This window comes from Daucus carota, chromosome 8, assembly GCF_001625215.2.
Source record: "Daucus carota subsp. sativus chromosome 8, DH1 v3.0, whole genome shotgun sequence".
NCBI classification, from domain to species: domain Eukaryota; kingdom Viridiplantae; phylum Streptophyta; class Magnoliopsida; order Apiales; family Apiaceae; genus Daucus; species Daucus carota.
Genome location: NC_030388.2, coordinates 24,202,869 through 24,227,774, shown reverse-complemented (window position 1 = coordinate 24,227,774; position 24,906 = coordinate 24,202,869). Strand labels below are relative to the sequence as shown.

At 33.9% G+C, this 24,906-nt stretch overlaps 1 protein-coding gene across 1 annotated transcript; it reads right to left on the bottom strand.

The window, feature by feature from the left end:
- Positions 1 to 5: 5 nt before the first annotated feature.
- Positions 6 to 24,082, bottom strand: LOC108199248 (brefeldin A-inhibited guanine nucleotide-exchange protein 5). The gene is made up of 34 exons (XM_017366981.2): positions 23,846 to 24,082; positions 23,397 to 23,529; positions 22,221 to 22,296; positions 21,610 to 21,859; positions 20,606 to 20,727; positions 20,455 to 20,513; positions 18,581 to 18,638; positions 18,411 to 18,495; positions 17,459 to 17,653; positions 16,669 to 16,727; positions 16,491 to 16,560; positions 16,347 to 16,415; positions 14,839 to 14,961; positions 14,694 to 14,747; positions 14,492 to 14,580; positions 14,269 to 14,365; positions 14,070 to 14,168; positions 13,795 to 13,989; positions 13,533 to 13,643; positions 13,284 to 13,468; positions 10,257 to 10,877; positions 9,092 to 9,509; positions 7,702 to 7,941; positions 7,493 to 7,616; positions 6,702 to 6,850; positions 5,452 to 5,808; positions 4,705 to 4,871; positions 4,341 to 4,588; positions 4,040 to 4,215; positions 2,795 to 2,917; positions 2,491 to 2,627; positions 2,098 to 2,401; positions 1,633 to 1,728; positions 6 to 608 (listed from the first exon to the last, which is right to left on the bottom strand). Exons 2-34 carry the CDS (start codon positions 23,506 to 23,508, stop codon positions 546 to 548), a joined length of 5,331 nt encoding a protein of 1,776 aa, XP_017222470.1. The 5' UTR covers positions 23,509 to 23,529; positions 23,846 to 24,082; the 3' UTR covers positions 6 to 545.
- Between the last annotated feature and the right edge of the window lie 824 nt (positions 24,083 to 24,906).

The window sequence follows — 24,906 nt, the reverse complement described above, 5'->3', positions numbered from 1 at the left end:
CAAGATGAAACAAAATATAGAACCAGGATGTGCATGATATATACCACGTCTTTGAAGTTGAGATTTCTAACATTTGATATAATATAACAATAGCATCTGACGATAACATTGCGTTGAGCTTGCTTGAACAGATATGCTATAAAGGTAGATTTCCTACAAATTTTTAAAGGTTATTCTGGAAAGGTGCTATAGGCAGCACTTGGCAACTATGTCCCTCAGAAATTCTGTATCATTTTCTATAAGTCAGTATAATATATAAAATCACGAGAATACAGACAAAATCTAAATGACGCCGGGATGCTCTCTCCTAAAAGCCTCTTTAAATGTCCTTTGCACTAAAAGCTACCATATAAGAATTAGAGTACAGCGATCTGGATAAGTTGACACATTACGGTACTCGTTGAAGAATCAACTACAGTTTAATTACAAATATCCATTGCTCGACAATTTGGATGGATCTCATCGTCCCAAATCATATATAGAAATAGAACGAACCACAGATAGGGGAATGGAGACAGGTGGAGAAGTTTAACAATACAAATCTTTTACCGCATCATTGCATGCAATTGCACCTTAAATAGATCAGCAAGCGCTCCACGAACATCCATCTGAAAATATAAAATCAACAAACCTCCAAGAATATATATAACAGGACACCAGAGTCCCAAGCAGAAGTAGCACTTTTTGGATTCTAAATGGTTAAACAGACATTCAAGTGAAACAATGAGGCAGATATTTTGTCACCAAGAGAATGAAAGAGAGATTTTTTTTATTTTTTTTTATGTTGGTTGACTGAAGTGTAGACTAAAATCCAGAAACTTAAAGCAGACAGTAAATATATTGGTGGGTCAGGACACAATATAAAGTAATAATGATCAGCCTTTTAATTATTACACAACAATAAGAGGTCGAGGGTGCAGGTAAATGTGGAGGCAGGGTGTGTGAGTATTAAAATTTCTGTAATTGACCATAACCAAAAAATAAGCATCTAAAAACAATTAAAGCAAGAAACCACAAGGAATATAGGTATTAGGGCAACACATGCACGGGATGGAACCTCCAGAGAAGGTTACAAATATAACTTGGGGACCCCCAGGTGAAATTTTTACAACATAAGTTTCTCTTTTATAAGTAATCAATATATATATAAACTACTCCCTTCACCTCACAGTTAAGAATGATGATATATATATATATATATAACAATTTCTTAGTCTGGACATTTGGCCAACCGATGTGTTTAGTGACCACTGCTATATGAATAGACTCCACCCCTTGTACAAATAATCGATCCCATATATACATATTATAACTTTCAAGTCCCAAAAAATAATAACTAAGAAAATTACGCAACAGCCCAAGGACCAATAACTTGCTTTTTGTGTCACTTTGCTATCAAATTTTATACTTATGGTTATCAACTCAAATGTAAAGGAATGAATACAGATTATACACACCCCTGAGAAAATTTCAAGTCTTGGTTAAATTTAATTATGTATGAATCTCTTGATGTAAGATCACCCTTGATATGTAATATAATTCACTCCCTCCTTGCCTCAAATAAACTAATCAATGGCACCAAACCAGAAAACAGAAGAAGGTAATTATATAGGTCTTGGAAGAATAATTCACCTGGTCGCAGCATATGAGTTTAGTAACTAAAGGATAGAACTCTCTCAGGTGTTTTCTGAATATTTGTTTGTTCATATAACACATTCCCTTAAGCACCTGATATACCAACAAAAAATGAGTAATTATCAGTTGTCACCATAAAGCTTATCATAATACTATGAAATAGCAGTAAAAATGAAAGAGAACAAAGAGCATAAAAGGAGTAATTTAAACATCGAATGAACAGAGGAAGGAGAATAAAACGAAAACTAGGAGAAGAAACAATAGTCGTCCAGAAGTCGCTGGAGAGAGAAGCTACGCAGTTTTGTAAAGTAGGTCTGGTAGGCATTGCTAAGTCATACACTAGAGTAAGGCTTATTAGTTTAACCCATCTCAAACATGTCAGCTCAAATATATATGGGCTAGGATCAAAAGGACCTGGTCGGAATAGAACATTCCACAGACGAGCAGAGAGGAAATTTTTACCTTAACAATGACTGGAGAACGTAATTCTAGAACTCGATGAATATCCATGTTGGTAGTCTCCCCCATACTAGACTGGAATTCGGATGCCTCTCTTATTACTTGTGCACAGAAAGAGACTAGTTTCGCTTCTGCTATCCCCACAAGTTCCTCATCAATATTTTTCTGTGAGGCATCAACTTTTTCAGAAAGGCTCAATCCAAGTTCCCTCTCCGTTTTAGAGTTATTTCCACCAGTTGACTTTTGTAACACATCTAAATAGATGCAAGTTCCAGATACCTCTTGGCGAAGAAGATTTGAAGGTGGCCTGTCGAATAGTATAACATGCTCAAAGTTCTTGTGGAGTATATAGGAAGACAAAAGCAGGGAATGTAACAACGTGCAGTGGTGCCGTACCTGTCGGCAGAAATGTGGTGCATCCGCAATCTGAGGTTGGAATATGAATTATATGATGCAGCAAACTCTACTATAGAGAACAATATATCCATGACAGTGATCTTCTGTGTAGTTGTTAGCATGCCCCAGTATTTCTTCTGCAAGTTCAAGAGTTCAAATTTAAAAGAGTATCCTCAATTATTCCTTTCATGCTACACTCCCACATTGTAACTCAACACAAACACACACGCACACAAACACAATTGTAAGTACTTTCGACTTATTTCTACTACTAGAGTGAAAAATATGCAGATTAAAATAGTACCTGTATGCTATCGATGGATCCCAGAAGCAACAATTGAGTTATGCATTTGCTCCTAATTGTTCCCATAATCAAGGACTCTTCATCTTTTGCATCAATCTCCACAGAATCGACAACATCAGAGAGCTAAAGGATATCCAAGAAAAACAGCTATTTTTATTACAATATTCACACGTAGAACATATTTCTCACCAGAAGTATGGTACTGGCAATCAGACGAAAAATGGACAAATAATCAAACACAAAATATCAAGCAATGATAAAAACTAAAAAACAGTTAGATGATGATAACAGCAATAATGATTTGCTGTGGTATCATCATCATTATAAATTTAGTAATATTGTGTTTACTATTATGATTCTAATAATAGGCTTGGTGGATTTACAACTCCAAGGACATCTCACCGGCAAATGAGTAAATAATATGCATGATACAAACGATGCTATTCGACAAATTCAGGAGTCAAAGTATGTCTACACGAGTAGGATTACCACAGTATTTAATGATACACGAGATTAAAACAACTACATAATGAGTAACTAAATACCAAATATAAAGACTTCAAACTTTTCCCTAGTATATCATTAAAAATTTTAAATTAATGCTATATATTTTTAAATCCCCATTATCATCAAAAACAATATGTCACATCAAATCCCTCCTGTAAGGAGTACAATAAGTATGCATGAGTTTAAACAACTACTAAACCACATTTGCCTCTTGTAGTTCTATCTTTTCATAATTGTTTACAACATACAAATTTAGGAACTTGTGGTACACAAAAGACATGTTTAGTATTAAGCAGATTACACATAAGACGACTTCCGACACAAACTTCAAACACAAGATGGATAGCCCTCAAGGAAATGGAAATCTAAACGCAAGTTGTGACTTGTGAGCCTTGAATTTCTAGCATAAATTAATTTCCATTAATATCAAGGGAATGGATTTTCAGTAGATAATACATTTAAATGGATCCGAGGAACATAATCACAATAGAGTACAATCAAACCAAATTTCCCTGGAGTTCAGGGCCCAAATCTCTCTAGCATGCCAACATTTCTTAGAGATAGTAAAGCCAGGTTTAGGGCCAACAACAACACAATGTTAAAGCCATAAACTAACCAAAAGACAGGAAATCCAAAATTATTATACCCTAAAGCATATAGTATTATGCACATATGTCTCTCACACTTCACAGTGCCTCAAAGTATACACATCCTAAGGTGAATTGAAAGCAATGTTACCTTCGATGGTGAATATGATAAAACATCTGAAGTACGACTTTTAGGCTTGGCAGTAAAGCTTCTGACAAAAAGGCTGTCCCGCATATTTCCCATTATTCTCTGCCCAAATGTTTGACTTCGTTGAAGGTCATCGTCCTCACCATGTTTTTGAGATCTCCCGGAAGGTGACGGAAGGCCTATACAGGGAAATATTAAGGAAAAAAATCTATCCACGAGATGTGCCTTACAAATCTTTCCTAAATATTACTGTCAGATGCTCTTTTTTGTAAATGTAAAAGCCAACATTCATAGAAGGCCTAACCTTCAGAATCAGCATCAGTACGCAAACCCATTTCTTGGTCTGAAACTGAAGATAAATACTGATTCCTTGCACTGTCAACTGCACCGATATCAATTGACTGAGGATTCTCTGATTGTTCAGCATTTGTGAATTTCGGGGTGTCCCCCATGTTAACATCCAAGTCCCCAGTCACTATTGTTTGATTTCGAGTGTTCCCGAAACCTATTGTATTGAGCAATTCCAGAGGCTGTGTGGTGTACGATGCATCCCTAACCACAATAAATGTTCTTATACCAAGCTTAATAAAGTAGAAAAGCTTACTTTTTAACAAAATAAATCACAATTTAACATATGGATTAACATGTGCAAGAGAACATGCATGCACCTTATGCTCTTCAACAATGTATCCCAGTCACTTTCACTGAACTGGTGTCCTCCAACTTCTATGAGATGGACCAATGCCCCCAAAGAAATTGACACCACTGACTGATCTGTCTTTTTAGCACAATCTAACAGCAAACCGAGCAATGGAGGCAGCATAAAGGATACTTCCTAAGAAATATATAGAAGGAATAAATGTCACAAATTGATAATAGTATAGATTCGGAACACGGAGTAGATTAAATGCAGAACTGAAAGATAAAAGGTACATTCCTTACAACTGATAATAGCAACCATACAGATGATAAACTTGGATATGGCCGCACTAAGAACTGGAGTGTTCAAAGAAGACTCGGTGCAGAAAGACAAAAGGAAATAATGTAAATAAATCCTAAATACTCAGTTACAAAAAAAAAAAAAGCATTGAAGCTTAATGATAGCAGCACTGACAGGTACTCGTCAGAGTATCAGAAAGAAACTCTTATGCAAGTGCTTCTTAATTTCGGGATTCCCCAAGATAACTGAGGAAAGAAAGAAATACAGCAATAACAATCCAATAGGCCTTGTTCATCTGAGATGAGTCTCACAATTGTGGACGTGTCTCAGAGAATGAATACTAACAAGTACCAAGATGTGGGACAATGAAAACTTTGGGAATGTACGAGAACAGAATGCTTCCACTTCAGCTATCAGCCCAGGCTAAATAGAAATCTTAGTTCCTCAATGTTACACATAAGAAAAAAAACTATACCTTGTAAAATGCATTGAAGAGGTTACACAACAACTGAAGTGAATGAATGCTGCTTTCACGAAGCCACCCATCTCCAGAAGAGACTGAATTATCTTTACCAGCATGTCTTACATGATCAAAAATGGGAAACAATACTCGGTGGAATATGCTCTCCCAGAACGATGATGTAAACTTGCTTCCCCTCTCATTCAGAAGATCAAACAACACTTCAAGTGCGCAACTTCTAACTTCGGGTCTTGAATCAGATGTAAGATCAGATAAACCAGCAAGCATCGGGAACCAGTAATGCTCTGTAACATCCAAACTTATGTCCGCATTCACATCAATTGGCTTCAAAGTACCACCTGGTACAAGGCCCTGCATGACAGAATGTTAAAATAGCAACAATCTGTGTCTCTAGTGCAATTCTATAATTCTCAACTAACATTATAGGAAATAGTTTATCAATTGATGTAGCGAGTTAGGCCATAATATATTACTATAACTACTCATTATTGGGAAGTTTAGCTATTCGTCTAGTACGAGAACACACATACAGGTAAGACATGGGGATACAGTCATACAGTCTATTATACTACACACTTTTGTGCGATCTGGATTTCAACAGATTCAAGCAGTAATGTACAAACACGGTGCACACAAATAAATACAAACTAAACGTTACTCAATAAACCTCACCAGTTAATCTGTCTGATCTACATCAATATTGCACCAACATGTTATAAGAAGTTCCGGGAGTTGGTGCAAATGAGTATGGGAGTACAGAAGTTTTAAAGGTCAGGGACACGTCTATGCAATTTAAAATAAAGGAACAGATTCAGATTCATAGGCTTACAGCAGGTCAAAGTATCACTTGGTAAGTATAACATAAATTTATCAGGGACCAGTCTAAATACTTTTAGCAGGGTAAAGCATGACACGGTACGTATGCCATGACTGTATTAAGGACAAGTCCAGTAGTTTAGAATAAGAGTATATGATTGTGGTTTACTGGACTAGAGCAGATCAAAGTATAACAAGCGAAGCAACTAAGTATTTCACAATTATATCAGGGGCACAGTCACATGATTTCTGAACATTGTAACAGCAGAATGGAAGGAGAAGATTGAACAATAACGTGCATAGCTTCTTCTCCTTTAGTTTTTCCTTTGTTTATCTTAAATTAAGCTGTATAAAACCTTTTGAAACTAAGCATACAACATTTCTAATGTTAAAAAGTCACCAGAAACATTAAATAATGAAGGACAAACCTCTGCAAGACGATCCTCACAGATGCGGAGGAGTGCAATGGCCTTCAAACTTATACGATGCGAAGTTTTGTTGTTGGCAAACCCAATTAGACAGTTAACACAGTCCATGAAGCAATCACCAACAACTTGATCGAAGTGCTCCAATATTACTGCAACAATGACAATGTTAGAAACTATAAATATGGAAGACCATAGGAAAGTACTGAAAATAAAAAAACATATACGCAGACAGCATTAATTCCAGTAGTTCATCAGAAAATTCCGGATAAAACATACTATTGGTCTGTAGTTATTGCCTTATAAGAAGCTCCGCCTACAACCAAGTCTATTCATCTATCCCTTTATGTATGTGTGTATGCAGGGGAGGACCCAGGATTCCTGGTCGTGGGAACTAAAAATATATATATTATATTAATATTAATCTATTACTAAACTATGATATATATTATAATTTAAAATAAGAAATAAATATAATTTTATTAAAACTTGAAGTTAAATTCATCCCTGTGCAAATCTTTGCACCATATGAGTAAGATGTAACAAAGAAAATTATAATTCCGACAAAAATGTTAACCTAAATGAAGTCTATAGATATATATTTCTTATACTTCAAGATAGTTATATAGAAACTAAATATAATGCAATATCAGTTTTTGGGTACTGATTCTTATAAAATAGCCCCACTGGTCCATAAACTAGGTCAGCTTCTGTGTGCACGTTTGTCTGGTGTATTATTTTTTGAGTGAGTACATATATGTTACAACAGAAGGAAAAGATTAGCATGTCATCACCTTGTTCTACATTCTCAAATGCACTTTCAACAATTGGTTCCAATTCATCATCAGCAGCAGCTGTAAAAATCATAAATACACTTCGCCAGCCAGACTTGATGTTTCCAACATTTGATTTCACCATCTAAAATTTTTCAACAAGACAAGAAGTACTATATAAGTATATGAAAGGTTCTTCTATCAAATGATGTTTGACTAGTTACGCATACTTGAACAATGCAGTCAACAATCAGTCTTCGAATAGATTCGCTTCGACTACTCCTCATAAGAATGACAAATGGTTTCAAGATATCATTTTGAAAGGTAAAATTAGCCAGTTCAGAACGCTCTAAATATTTCATCCCAAGTTGTCGTAGAGAATCTATGGCGTACATCGCGATTTTCTCATCACGATGACTACCAGCCGCGATGAAATGACTCGACAGCACAGACCATATCCTTGCCCATACCTGATAGGAGCATCAAACAGATGATTAAAACTTTAGAAATGCATAATTAAGAATACATGTAAATCAAATTATGTAAAACTAAAGTACATTCATATCAACAGCACCCTTTATATTCACCACTTAAAGGCTTAGCTTGGTGACATAGATATAGCTTGTTGGAACGCGTTCAAAGCATGAACTGGCTAAGATTGGCAACCGCAAAAATATGCATGGTGGAAACACAGAGTCCATCTAAGGTGTTAAAATTTTAAAATAGAAGAACTCTAGGATTTGGATCCAGAATATAAAATCAGTGCAGGGAAATGTGTCTGAATTTCAAGAATTTAGCACATTGGCATGAACTGCTGGAGACTGAAGTGACCAGTTTTAGGCCTCATATGTTTCATGTAACTACAACTTCCTTAACATTGAAATTTTTTTTATTTTTTTTTTTGCCAAGCCTCAACATTGAAATTAGTTATGCTTGGTTCAACAATTTCCAAACTGGACATGGTAGCTTCAAGTTCCCAGGCTGTCAAGGTTATGCCAAAACAAGAAGTTACCTATGTCCTGCATGATCACCACAAGTTATATAGCATAGTAGTATAGTGTTGAACCAAACACAGTTATTTCAATTTCCATGGAACTACTAGTTGTAACTTAAATCTAAGAATGTGCAAGTTTACAGAATTGACAAAAAAGAGGAGGGCTTTATATGAAGCATCAGACTAACATCACTACCTGCACCCAAGTCGTGTCGACACAACAGGGGTGAATCAGTAACATTTAAAAAGGGTAGCAGATAAACCATGAAAAGAGGCAACTGGAAAGATCTTACAAATAGCCACCAAAATGTAACATGAGATACAGACGTAAAGCTTGTACACTTGATGTCTTTAATATTCTATCCCACCAAAAAACTGATAAAGAAAGACAGAAACTGTAGCAAACCCTCATAAACCGCGGAATTAATGGGAATGCTAAACATCATTCAACTTGACCAAGTACAGTAATAACTAATTAATCAGAAAAAGTTCATCTTGCAGAACCATGTCATTGGCATTATTGAAAGAACCAACAAATAGCTAATAACCTAACAAGTTTAATGTACAACCTGCAAGTACAATAACTACTTACAAGTTCACAGAAACTAAATGATAAAGGAAATTACCATGCGTATACGCGCCATGTTATAGTAGCTGATCTCTACAAGTTTTTGCAAGCTGAAAACACGAGCTGGAGTCTGCCTAAGTTCCTGAGCCGACACATTGCAGAGAGCAGTAAAGAACTCCACAACTGATTCGCTAGGCAATTTCACACTATTAACAAACACTTGTTCAGATGGCTTTCCAGCCAGCTCCCTAAGAGATTGAAGAATTGCATCTTTAGAGATTTGATTTGACCCTTGCATGACAGTTGCCGCCATAGATGGAGTTGATGTTAGAAACTCGAGTCGTGAAATGCATTCCAAAATAGCAATCCATGTATCCTGAAGAGCACCAGTATCAGTGTCGCACAAATCCAGAAGAGTCCGCAATGCTTCCACATTTTTACTACGCATATCTTTTGGCACGTGTAAGAAATTAAATCTGTAAAAACAAGTTTCAAATTATAGAGGTTAGTTTACTGAAAAGGTATATAAAAATAAAAAAAGTGACAACAAGATATAGATAGTATAGATACTTCCCTGCAAGAAAAAAAAAATATCTCTTGTGCTTTAGCATTTTACAATAGCACTAACATTAAAATCAATTTGGATTTCAAGTTTAGCAATGTATTGATCCATGCATTGTCTTAGGAGTTGCACTTATAAGACTTTGACAATGTACTAAATGTGTTATCAATATTTAAGTAAACGCCAAATTCAGAAACATGGTTCAACTCAGATAGGACTCTCACTGTTGAACATGGACATACATACATGCATGCGTACATACATACACATATATATTACTAGTGCTCACAAACACCCTTTTTGTTTTCATTGCAATTGTCTATCACCTGATACATCAATCAGAGAAAAAAATTGTGAAATTAATCACATAGTCCTTCAACCTGGATTATTCACTTCAGGTTATGATTACTGCAATCATTAAAACACTATGGTAATAGGTGTAAAAGTCAAGGGTAGGCATTATTAAGACACAATTGGTTCAATTAGTTATGCTTCATACCTTAAAAATTATCTTTAGATATGTTCAAACTTCAGACCAAGTAAGAAGTGTTCTTGTTGAAATTGAAGGACAAAGACACCCAGTAGAGTAGTAAGATCACAGAGGAAAGAATTAAACATGGTAGCCTACAGCTTAAGACAAATATTTTACTAGTTACTAAACCTGAGCAGAGAAGTTAAGAAGGCATAGCGCATTGTATCCATTCCAAGGACATGAGTAAGGTGTATCCCTGCTTTAAATCCTTCCATACAGAGGACAACCCTTGCCTTATTCTCTCCTTCCTCCATGGTAACAGAAAAAGTGGCAAGTGAAGGCCAACCAACAGTTTCAACCATGGGCCGCACAAGCTCAATTTGATATGATGTATGAAATACTCCTTTTGGTCCTTTATTCCGAAAAATAGCTTGTGTTTTTTTAATAATAGCCTCACTCTCAGACTTAGTGTCAGATGAAGATTTGCTTTTGGGAAGGGCCAAATTAAGAATACTGATAAGGCGGCCTCTCTCTTCTTCTGGCTTTTGTTTGCTGCTTCGTCCTAGATCATCAGTATCATCTTTCATTTTAATTTCTTCACTGACAATAGAATCATATATCTCCTCCAAAAGTTCTGTAGGAGCACATTCTTCGGCATCACTAGAGGCATTCATGCGAATGAAATCTGCTTTACTCATTTTAGGCCAAACCATTGGATTATGAGCATCAGTGTTTAACATTATAACTGCATATGCAAGAACATAAGCGGTGTCTGCATTCTTAAACAAACTTGGATTATCTGCACAATACCTGCACCAAAAAGAAAAAGGTCTTATACACAGATAAGAAAGACCCGGCACATAATCATAATGTACTTTGATAGTCTGATGCAAAGGCTAAAAACTAAATCAAAAAAAAAAAAGGTACACTGGAAGTCTGATGCGTAGGTTAATGAAACAAAACAAATGAAGATTGTGGTTAGCACCCATGTTAAATGGTATTACTGTATTAGCATGTAAGCTTTCACTTCCTCAAGGGTTAAATAATGATATCATGGAACCGCTCTACTGACTTAATTTGTAATGACATAGCTGAACAATATGACAAATAATAAGCTGCAGACGTACTCAAATATCTACTGATGAATGACATCAATGCAAAGAAAAGAATGTCGCTCTTTCTCCTATATGTTAATAAGGAAGCAATTATTAACAGCATTTCCCGAATTTGGTTTAGTTACTAAACCAGATCCAGATGTGATCAGCAATACAGATATAAGTAAAATCTTATACATTGTACATATACTGTGATCCTACATACGTCAATCCCGCATCCTTTTCATTTGGCATTCTTTACTATTTACACTTTTAATTTGTTCAGATTACTCTATAAACTTTCCCCACTTAAGAACTGCAGAATCCCGTCCCACCAATCCTCACCTTAAAAATAATTCAATACATCCTCTACTTATTCATTAACAAACTTGTGGAAGTGCAAAGATATATACAGTATTTCTTTTTCTTATAGCTGGTATAGTCATAGATATACATATTATGATCAATTGTGCTGTGGGATCTCGCTCCTATCAAGGAAACCAGCTGCTAGTGAGGCCTACATCACAACCATTATGAAGCAATGACACAGAACCCATTTTAGTCTGAATGAAATGCTAATTGCATTGTTTCAAAAACAACCCCCCAGGAGAGTACACAGTAGTTTACTGCCTTATATGGAGAAGTTCCGGAACCTGCCTAGACAACCAATGAACCACCCAGTAAACTTGATCAAAACTACAAAGCTCTATAATGCAGAAACAAATCTGTTCTCTCTTGCAAAATAATCCTCACAGCTACTTATATGAATTAAAAGATATATACATATATATATATATATATATATATATTGAAAACATTCATTAGATTCTAGAGATGCGCAAAAAACCTGGGCCCAAAAATATAGCCTGGGCTAGGGCCTTCATAGGGCCCTATATTTTTGTGTAAAACATGGCCCGGCCCGGTAAAGCCCAGTCTTAGCTCGGGCCGAATAAAACCCGATCAAAACCCTAATAAAATCCCACTATTATAATACATCTATTTATCTATTTATTATTTATTTATATATGTTTTTACACTTGGTACAAATGAAAAATATTTTACACACATATTTTTATACATTCATGACTAGAGTGAACAATTTAATACTTATACTTGTTACAAATGATTTAATTTACATCAAATAAACATGCAATCGATTAATTAGTTAAAAATCTACAAACTATGAGAGAGATAACAGTATTTATATTAACGAAAGATGGATCATATATAATATACAAATATTTCAATTAATTTAAACTAAATGATTTAAATTAAAAAATAACTAGGCTTCGGAAGATAATAGACCCAGCCCGGTCAATGTCAAAGCCTAGGCCGGACTTTGACTTAGATTCTATTCATCAAACGAATATGTCATGAGTAATATACAAAGATAAAGATGATAAAAAAAAAAATAAGAAATTTTAAAAACATAACAAAGATACCTAGGCAGGCGAGGCAGGAGATGCCTACTCTGCCACCTAGGTACACATTCACTTTCCACAAATATAAAAGGAAATAGATAAGATAAGCTAAACCACATTTTTAACGTCATTATGTAAAAATCAGGTTGCTAACTTTAGTCAATTATTCCAACAAATTCTACGGTAGGAATCAAGTGGGTAAATAAGAACATCTATATTCCTGTTTCTATGCATCTAAGAACACTTCCTAGCAAACACCTAAAATCAGCACCATCTTTTTATGACGAAAACAGCCCACCAGACATGCTATTATCCGATGGCTTGTTAGATTAGATTCATTCATTGGAGTCCTATCAAATTATAAGATGTAATTTTAATTTGTCCGTTGTTGTGATACAACATTGGCAGGTAGGACTGAAGTTTATGCAGTATTAACTAAGGTCGTCTCTGTACCTAACGCAACCTCCTTGCTAGATCTGAAATACTTCTAAAATTCTGGGTCATGTCTGCAACAACAAAAATTCCTCTATGGCCCGTACTGTGGAAATAATTGACAGCAGTTGAGAAACTCCTATACATTCTTATGTGCATTTTACATGAGTCCTGAACCTTACTTAGAATTTGTAATGTGACGATTAATGTCTACAAATAAATAATAATTAATTTAATATACACCACCATGACAGCACAAAGACACCTACCGTTCAGCAAACTTTTCCATCATGCGATCAATCTTCTGTGCTTCTCCTGGTAACCGAAATCCTCTGAGAAATTCACGGATTGCAGCTCCAAACTTCATTCCACTAAACTTCATAGAATCAACATAAGCATGCATGACTGCAAGTGGAAATTCCTCGTGTTGGCCCATGTAATCACCAATTATAACCTGAAAAGGTGATTTACAAGTTTAACTTCGCCCAAAATCTACAGTTACGAAATATAATTTCTACCTTGTTCAGATTGGGAGTATTCCGCAGAAATTCAGCTACTGAACATGGGGTGTTATCCACCAACTTATTGGAAATCAAATATTCGATACCCTTTCCAGGGTTTCGGTTGAACTGTAGTATGCAGCAGAACCTCAAATTAGCAAAACATAAGCATTTAATTTCTCAAGTCATCTTTATATTAAAATTTCATAAATAATCAACTAGCTTCTGTCGTGTTCGTAAGAATAATGAGTTGCAGCAGAATTACTAATTAGCTGGATACCTCGGATATTGCTGCTTGCAAAGTAGATTTATGAGCCTTTGCCTTCTCAAAGTTGTTGTGTATATCTTCCCCGACTTTTGCATGAGATTCTATAGCTGAACCACCTTCCAAACTTATGTTGGTTTTGCTCTGATTATCTGACTCTCTACGTGACTTCTCCCACTCAACAAGTGATTTGAAAACACTCACAAGACACTACAAGGATCAATAAGAAATCACTGATCCTCACATAGCCCATCAATTATGCTATCGAAGGCAATATGTATAGTGGTTACCTGAACAGATGAGCCCTTAACCGATCCCATCTGTGATGCAGTCGCTGAATTTGGATCTACATTTTGGGTTCCTTGAGCAATTTTAGATAAAGTGACAACCTATATGAAGTAAAAGAAAGTAAATGACGTTTTCAGGCATTCTAGCAGACCTGAAAATTAAATTGATACTAAAATATCAATGAGATAATTAATCTCTTACCATTCGTTCAAACAAATTAGGAGCCTGAAGATCGCAATCATAGTTTACATATATGTCGACAAGCATCTGCGAGTCCTTGCAGACTTTTTCTAGCATCCTGCAAAAAGTTATTGTGATGACTATGGATTATCATTTACCAACAGTATTTCTGTAATTCGCTACATGATAAATTTGGGAGCTACCATGCTCTTATTATATTTATGTTCAAACTAAAATTACATACCGAAGAACGTTTAGTTTTTGGTTGAGGGGGCATTCTGTGCCCTCCAATGATCGTAATATTATCAGCGGAAAAAATATACCGATTTCACCCTGAAAATAGTTACCAGGCATGAATAATCAAGAACCGAAAGAATGGTTCCAAAAATTTGAACTAAACATCAAAAAGAAAATTGCTACAGATTATGTTCAAGACCCATTCATACTTTAAGACATTCCCTAAATCGCAATAAAAGTACTGAGAAGATTCCAGATGCATACTGCAAGACCAAAAAGACAAATACATAAACACATCTTATACTTCAGAACATTATATGAAGCAAATAATATATAGAAGCATCCAACTGAAACCTGGAATATGACAGGAGACTGAGAAACTGATGCCCGCAACAATGCATATGAAAGGTAGGCTTTTACCGAGTCAATAAAGTTAAAGTTCTTTGTGAAAGAGTGGCTGACTCCTTCAAATAAACCCTGCAAACATTAAGCTTATAATATTCGACTGCTTTAATACTTGAAAGAGTAAGAACAAAACAATAGTTAGCAACCAGTTTCATCCGCACTCAACAGGACCCTAGAACATTGAAGCATTGAACATTAGAGTTTTTGTCCTTTAGTTTAATTTTCTGAGGATTTTAGCAAATAAGTCATTATTGATATATATATATATATATATATATATATATATATATATATATATATATATGTATGTATGTATATGTATATATATATATATGAAATACTAGAAATAAAATATTTTTGTAATAAGTAACAAAGCAAATTGCTATCCTCTCTACAAAGGGTATATGCTTCATATTACACCAGTAAGAGCATGTAATGGTAGTGCTAAAATACATATAGCAATTGCTGTATTATAAAATCAAAAAGAGATTTTTGATTTAACATATACTCCCTCTGTCCCATTTAATTGTATACGTTTCTTTTCAACTGCTCGACACGCATTTCAATGCTCTTATAAAATATAGTTCCGTAACTTATTTTTGAAATTTTCTTTTTATGAATAAAAATATAACATCCAAACTTTAATTCAGAAAAAGAAAATTTCAAAAATAAATTACACAACTACACTCTACAGGAGCATTAAAGTCCGTGCCGCGTCCCCGTCCCCCAATGTATACAACTCAAGGGGACGGAGGGAGTAACTTTTAGTCCAACGCATAATTTTAAAATCACACCAAATAAATCTAAATTTAGATATATTTCCACAACCTCACCTTTAAATGCAGAATTATATCCACCATTACTTTAATTCATTCCCTCCATTTTTTCACTTGCATATCTATGTGGCAATTACAACATTTAGACTTGGTTCTCACCAAGTATAGCATTTTGTTATTCCGCATCCATGTTTAGCAGTGCATCGACGTGGAGTATTTTTCTTGGGTGCTATATTACGGATATACCATCACTTTCAGCACCACCATTCAACATGCTTTAGTAGGATGTGCTAACATAGTTCTGTCACTTTCTAGCAATTGGTCTTGAAATTGGCACCAATAGTGATATAACACTTATGTTTTGTTGATTTACTGTTTACTGTTCTAACACTAATGTTTTGTTGATTTTCAGGATCTCTTTCGTTGGTTCTATTTTCAGACATGAATGTTTTATCATCAAAATATCTGGTTGCATCTTTGAATGCCCTTCGGTTAGATGATAAACTTTCTTGAAATGAAAGAACTCTGATTTTAGGGATATTGTATTTCGATACAATTCATCCACGTAAAAGTGAATTATGACAAAAAAAACGGAGTAAACTTTTATGTGCTCAGATTAGGATTCAAGCATTCAGCCTATCACTAATAGATTACAAATTTTACAGTAATTACTAAACAAACCTGCAAAAGCTCAAGCGACAATATACGTGTTTTGGTAGTAACTTCATCACTATCTTCCTTCATACTCATCTGCACGAATATAGTATAAAAATAAAGAATAGAAAAACCTTACAAATGAAACATAGAGAAAGTGAGGATACAAACTTTGCATAAAGTACGGAAAAGCAGTAAAGCGTCCCGTTGAGCAATGCTCAAGCTCTCAAGATCAATTCCTCTTCAAAAGATAATACCAGTAGCAAGCACATGGGAAAGAACAGTGTAAATCAGTTAGTCCAGATCATATGATTAAATTGACAGCTAATGCAACAACCTCAGATAATACCTTGTAGTCTTTTCGCCGTCTTCAAGGTTCACAGCCTTGTCAAGAACTGCCTCCAGACCCTAAAAAATAATTAATATTGGGTCAACATAAATACTACAACACCAACAAGAAGAATCTATAACTGGAGACGTCATTACCTAAGACCATGCATACTTTTTGTTTGCCATAAAAGGATACAGCAATAAGTTGAAGATGCAAATTCAGATACATACATACATACATACATATATATATATATGTATGTATGTATATAGTTACCTAAACTGAAAGTGACATATGGCTATATAGATATAATTATACAAAAACTGGATTATATTTTTGAAATTAAAATGAGGTTTCGGTGAATAAGGTGTCATGACATGCGAAGACAAACTGACTAATGAAGGATACTGATCTTAGGCAAAAAAATTGTAAATAATATAGTTCACACAGTTTCACCGTTAGTGATAACTATTTCTTGTTTTCTGTCAACTTTATCTATTCTTAATTTATATACAAACATATATGTTACTTAAGGCCTAAGAGAGTCAAAAAAAGAACTACAGACTCCAATATACATAACTAAAGGCATTAAAACTTTGTCATAATACTGTGGGTTGGTAATAATTCATAACTCAAAAGTAGATCAAGTCAATCACATAGAAATATTCAGCATAATACTAACTTCTAGCCTACGCATAAACTGCAAGCCACTGACGTAGTGTATCTACATTTTACATATTAGTAGTCTGCAAATTTTTAAAATCCATCCCCAAAAAGAATATATTTGTGTCTGTACAAAATGCTGCACCTTTATATCAGAACCACCAGCAAGAGTTTGAAGTTCCTCAACCGATGCAGCAGGTGCGTCTTTAACTTCATTTACAGACGATGCATCTAAAGAAGTCGCTCCTTCTCTGCTCTCCGTATTTGGCAGATCTTCAATATTCGTCTCCAGCCCATCCCTGGAATTTCTATGTTTGGCAGAATTGCTGGAAGCAGATCCCTACATTGGCAAAAGACATTAGTTTCTGCACAATGGCTGAATTTTAATTATACAATTATATATGTATGTATTATTGTGTTTTATAATATAAAGTTATATCGTTAATTATCTCTTATATGCCATCAAATATGTATTCTACAAGAATCATTAGTTATTCATATTTCATGTTATCATTAGGCCACTTCAATATGCAATTATGTGACTGAGTATGAGTGTGTGCAACTGTAATGTAAAAAGTGAACATTTTACATATTTTAATAAATAATTAGAGTATTAAAATAGATACAGCAACAACTAGATCCATAAATACATAATATAATGATCAAATCATTGGTAAAAGTACCATGAAACAATACTTTTATATAATACATATATATATATACGGTTTTTCTGTGGTGTGCCCATGGGCACACACTAAGCGCTAACTTTCATGAGTATGGTGCATTTTTATTGGTCCTTTAATCATAAATATGGATGGCCCACCTGCATTTTCATCAAGTCCACCAATAAAAATCCACCAAACTCATCAAATTTAGTGTTTATTGTGTGCCCTTGGGCACACATTAGAAAGACCCATATATATAATCAAACATATAACACATAAATAAACAGTCACTTATGGTGATGTCATTGCCAACACCATACAATTTGAGAGTGCCTAAACATCAACTATGAACTTAAGCTGTTCCGGTTAACGATCGTAAGCTACATTTCACTAATGACAGAAATATGTAATTATAAAGTTCTAATTGTGCACCAGATCTGTTTCCATTCGCCTGAAAACAATGCTAATCATCTGGGTCAACATTGCCTTCGAAGTCATTTGATTCACAGGACTCTTGCTGCAAACATAACAAATCATATGACTCCTACCTGAAACTGATATACGTAAATTATGCAGAAACAAAGAAAAAAAATTGGAAGTACCTGTTTAGTGCAATAGTATAGCAAACCCTGATTACTCCAAGCAACGGTTCCCCGTGAACTGCGGAATGCAAACAAGCACACGGAATAAATCACTAGCCTAACTTGGTGAACGAATTAAATGGAAATAAAGCTACAATAATATATAGATCACAAGTACAAATTTGTAATGATATTATTTTAGGCCAGGAAGGCAAATTCTAACAATTTTGTCAGTCTACCATCAACACTGCCCGCATTCAATGAATCTAAACCCACCTTCTACTGGGCAAGTAGATCACATAAACATAATATTGTTGCCCAGCTATAGGACTTTAAATGTTATATTTTATTTTTCGCGAAAAGCAGGATTTCATGGTGTTATTTGTAGCATAAGTCATAACATTATAAAATCAACATGCATCTGAAACTGTTTATGACCAGTAGACGCTTATTTGTCAATTAATGGAAAATATGCCTTAGAGCATCTAAAATAGGGATTGCCAAGAGGTTGCCAAAGTTGAAGTGCATGACACTCTTGGTTGTGCGCCAATTGCAGTTGGGAGGTTGCCAACCAAGGTTGCTAAAAGTTGGCAACTTCCAAAACTTGCTAAAACACATACAATTGTCCAAAAGTAGATATAATTATAGCCCTCTTATATTGTCCCATCTTATTATATCATTTTTATAATTTATGTAGGGGACCATATTGGCAACTTTTGAGGTTGCTAATTATTGGAGTAAAGTTTAAATAAAAGTTGCAATGAATGATATGGGTGACAAGAAATCAAATATATATAGATATATATATATATATATATATATATATATATATATATATATATGAGTTAAGTTATATGGAGTACATAAAAACATTGGAGTATTGGAGTACAAATCATAATTTTTTAGTTTGATCCTATATAATATCTTTGATTATCCAAATTTTGATATAATCTATCATTTATAAGTTGTCTTGCACATAATTGTCAATTAATCATTAATATCTTTCAACTTTAACAAGTATTAAGATTATTGTTCTGCTTATTAGTTATATTGCAGAACATAGAGTCCTATGATTTATAAAAGTAATTATTCTACCATTTGATCACGATGTTTATGTTGCAGAACATAATGTGCAGGTTGTCAAATATTTACAAATATTATGGGACAAAAAAAATTGAAATTTAGATGACTAGATTACATTTTATCAAACTTTGTACTCCAATACTCCAATTTTTTTGTACTCCATAGAACTTAACTATATATATATATATATATATATATATATATATATATATATATATATATATATATATATATAATATACATATATGTATGATGATATTTCAATGGTTGGAAACTCCATGGGCAACATATATTGGGGATGCTCTTATCTTCCTCTTCAGATTTTAAGTCGCAATTTTCCAGCTTCAAAACTTTGAGAGAGAATATGACCCCAAACTCTTCCAAATGAGTAACTACGTGTTTGAGGTAAACACACACGTAATACTAGTCAATTCTAAAGATCAACGTCTTCTTATTCATCATAAAATTTGACCAAAAGTAGAATCTTGGTTTAAATCTCATTTGTAAATTCAAGTAGGGCCACTACAAATAACAACTCATGTACCAATGATTCAAATAATATTCAATTAAGATTCCCTCATCAGATGTATGCATGAAAGCAAAAAGGTAATTTTTCATTCTTACAAGAAAACTAGCATTACTTGTTACAGACCTCCAGCGGTGACTCAAAATAGAACAGAGCATATATAGTGAGCACCGTCTTCTAATTTTTACTTTTCAATGTACAATTAACAAGGCTACTAAAAAATACAACTATATCAGATTTAGATTACTATGGCCATATAAAATTAAACATTTTTCTCCATCATTACCTCTAAACTTTGTTGATGATACAGCAGTAAGAAGGACCTTTAAGACTTGAAGAATAGTGCTGCATATAATTAGTGCATAAGTTACATATCTACAGTCATAGCAAGTCGGACAGACAAAACCATAACTGATAAATTCAAAAACATGACAAACCTGTCAGGGGACAAATTATCCACACAACCGCAGACCATGTTTAGAATATCTGTGAACATTATTGCATCTTTACCACCATCTAGACCAGGATCACATTCCAAATGGTCATAGGCAATGAGTTTCTACAGATGCAAAAACATTAAAAATATGTAAGCGCCGACTACGAGCTAAGTATTTTATCAGGATCTGAATCATGAGCCATCACATTGTCAGCTGTCATACACACAGAGAAGAACCTTGACAGTAGGGGTGCCCGCGGGTCGGGTTGGGCGGATTATAGGTTAAACCCTAACCCAACCCATTTAGTTCGGTTTTTTTAATTTTTAACCCAACTAAAGTTCGGTTTAAATTTCATCGGGTTGGGTCGGTTATGATTTATTTCGGTTTGGGTCGGTTTGGGTTGGGTAGAATAGGTTACTAGAAAATAAGTGTGAGGTAAGGTCACTTAGTTTTGTAATTTCACAATTTTTTCGAGACAAGTTGAGCTCATTATCGAGTTTGTTTGCCAATAGCTTAGCTCTTATTAAGCGGAACTCATGATTCGTTCAAAATAGAAATTGTTTCACGCATTTATTATAAATTTAAGTAATATGTGATATATTTTTAGTTTAGATAGAAAGACACCTAAAATTATTTTAGTAAAAACAAATAAAATATATGAAAATTAAATAAAATATGCGGGTCGGGTTAGAATGGGCGGGTTATAAGCAAAACCCTAACCCAACCCATTTAAATCGGTTTTAATAATTTTCAACCCAATCAAAATTCGGGTTAAATATTTTCGGGTTAGTTTAGGGTCGGGTTGGGTCGGTTTGATCGGTTTGGGCGGGTTTTGATAACCCATGGGCACCCCTACTTGACAGCTTTAAATTACTTAAAAATAAGGTATGGAGCACAAATACCTTCCATATACATCTGAATATCTGATCTGAGCACCTTAAAAAGTATGGAAAAAAAACTTGAACCTTAATAACGATGGACAATCATGACAAAAAAGGACATACATGAAGACAATCTAGTGCAAGCTCTACGACTTTAATGTTCTTCGTCTCAAAAGCAAGTCGGAGTGGATTCAGAACAAGCTCTGCATCAGCTCCATCTAAAACGTGTCCAGCACTTGCCAAGGTGGTTGCAATAGTTTGACTCTTTACAACCTGCTTACCAGCATGTTCGCCCACCTGATCAGTAGGCGAAGTTGCAGCTGAATCATGCTCGGATTCATTTTTTGCAGGTCCACTACTACTTTCTGTCAAACTAGCAATCAAAGATAACTCAAAACCACATCCAATACATAAAAAAATTTAATGTACACATATACATTAACACTCATTTATGCTAATAGAAGTTTCCGTATAAAACAAAACTGCCGGTACATAATGACGTGTCTTTTAAAGATAAATTTCGAAAATAGGAAATTAGTCTGAGTAATAATCACAAACTATAAAACTACTTCTGTACAAAACAATCTTATTCTGACTTCTCTAGGTTCAATTAAATATTTTTTTAAGTAATTGATACACCTCCATCGGAATTTATAATATAAGAATAATTCTGTAACCATAATTCTATGTTCTTACATTTAGCTCCTTCAAAAATATTTATATTTGTTGTTTACCTCTGATCTCCTTCAGATGTTGTTGTTTGCTCAGTCTTATTGGAAACCAAATTCTTACTGCCCTCCTTTGTGCTATCTGAAGGCATCACGAAGATTAAAGTCAGTTCCCTTTTACCATAAACAGAATAATACGGCACTGGAAAAATAATAACCAAAACTTAAACATGACAGTAATTTTGTCAGAGGAGAATCATCAACTAAACGGAAAAAGAACATCAATACCGCAAACTGAAACTACGTGTGCGAATATCTTTAGGACTACATACAGTTTAAAACTCAACAAGGTATGAGTTGATATAATCATCACTTAACAAATAGATATTAGTCCATGTTGACCTCGGAAAACTATTCAATAAACAAAAAAAAGCTAAAAGAAACTAAGAGATAACAAAAATATATGAACGGTGATCATAATTACAAGTCTGTAACTCAAATCTACTGCCTCAGAATACGTCAGAAAATAAAATCTTATCATGTTCTTAGGTGTTCCAAGTACATCAAGCTATGCATATGAAATTTATATAATAAATGAAATAAATGAAAGACGATTAAGACCTATAACTTTTTACGACATAATAAAAATTAGTCAAACGATTATTATTTTACGTCACAGACTAATAAATTTAATTTATATATTGCATATAATAAGCCACAACAGTTGGGGAAATACTTTCAGATGTGAAGTTGTTGGAATTGTTAGCATTTTCTTTACACGCAACTATATGCATGATGATCATAATTACAAGTCCGTAACTCAAATCTGCAATCTCAGAAGACATCAAATCAACTCTTATTATGTTCTTAGGTGTTCCAAGTTATTAAGCTATGACCATGAAATTTATATAGAAAAGGAAACAAACTAAAGACAATTAAGACCTATAACCTTTTAAAACATACTAAAAATTAGTAAAATCGATTATTATTTTACGTCACAGAATAATAAATTTAATTTATATCTTGCATATAATAATACACAACAGTTGGGGAAATACTTTCGGATGTGTAGTTGTTGGACTTGTTAGCATTTCCTTTACTCAGATTATAACCACATGCAATTAAAAAGATTAGAAAATCATCAGTAAATACCAATCACATTCACATCACATCATCAAAAATAAAATTCTCGTGAATTCCACTGAACAGAGTAAGCAAACTGAGACTGGTATAGGTACTAACCTAAATATGTCTGAACCGCAGTCTGAAGAGCTGTAAATTTTTTATTAGAACACTCTTTGAGCATCGACTCGAATGCTCGAGAAACAAAACCTCCAGCAGCAGCACCAGCCATTTCGGCTTCCAATCACAATTCCTAGTCAGTAAAAAAAACAATAATAACATTTACACTCCGCCTAATTAAGACCGAAACAGAGTACATCAAAACCTAGAAACTCATTACAACACAAATCAACTCAAAGTAAAATAAACTCAATCAACCTACCGTCGCGATCTCACGTATCGTGTATTAATAGCACAAAATGTACAGATTACGTTTTAGATTTAATTAATAAAAAGGAATTGTGATGTACTCTATGTATTCAGAAACATAAAAGATTACAAACGATGATTATATAAAATTTGTAACGAAAGCGAGGAAAAACAGTAGAAATTGAGAAGATTAAACTCACAAATGCGATGGAAATTGCAGATCAGGAGCAGAAATGTAGTGTTGGAGTGAGATTTAAGAAGCGCGGCTCAAGATTCAAAGTATTTCGGAGCAGAATCAGATGTGCGGAGAGCTTCAAACTACATACATGGGGCATAAAGTTATCAAAGAAATAAGAGAAAGGGGTTTTTGTGTTGAATTTACAGATCTTGATGTAGCTCTGTATTTTTAACTGTGATTTTTGTTGTGTTTGATACGCACTGTGACGTTGCCGAGAGACTCTATTTTAAACAAAATCGTGGTAGTTTTACTAACAAATTATTGATATATTTTATAGAGTTAAGTTCTATGGAGTACACAAAAACATTGAAGTATTGGAGAACAAATCATAATTTTTTAGTTTAATCAAAAATAATATTTTTGATTATTCAAATTTGTATATAATTTATCATTTATAAGTTGTCTTAATCATAATTATCAATTAATCAATAATATCTTTCAATTTTAACAAGTATTAAGATTCTTGTTCTGCTTATTAGTTATATTGCAAAATATGGTGCCTCTGATTTATAAAAGTAATTGTTCTACGTTTTGATTACAATGTTTATGTTGTAGAACATAATCTGGAGGTTGTAGAATGTTTACATATATTGTAGAACAAAAAAAATTAAATTTAAATGACTAGATTATATTTCATCCAATTTTGTACTCCAATACTCCAATGTTTTTGTGTACTCCATAGAACTTAACTCATATTGTATATTTTATAATGTATTTATTAAATATTGGTTATTTTATAGATCTCGTGCGGTCTTGAATTTGTGATTATCTTATATAAGTAGCAAGTCTAAAATCATAAATATCAAAAAATTAATTTTTTGTATTAAATATTTATTTGCTAGTTTGATTTTTATTTACTTGAATATTCTCAAAAGAAAAAAAATTGATTTTTATTAATAATACCATCGCATCTTTTGTTTCTATCTATGATAATCTCGTATATTTGATTTTTCAAATATAATATTCTTAATTTAAGTGAAATGTAATAAATTTGATTTCCAAATTTTTGTGAAAAAATGTTTT

What these genes read in the sequence shown, in the direction of transcription:
- LOC108199248 (XM_017366981.2), bottom strand. Translation starts at nt 23,508, where the DNA reads ATGGCTGGTGCTGCTGCTGGAGGTTTTGTTTCTCGAGCATTCGAGTCG. An exon ending in ACATCTGAAGGAGATCAGAG is followed by an intron (nt 21,860 to 22,220) that starts GTAAACAACAAA and finishes TTTGATTGCTAG; the next exon opens with TTTGACAGAAAGTAGTAGTG. An exon ending in TTAAGGGCTCATCTGTTCAG is followed by an intron (nt 13,990 to 14,069) that starts GTAACCACTATA and finishes TGATCCTTGTAG; the next exon opens with TGTCTTGTGAGTGTTTTCAA.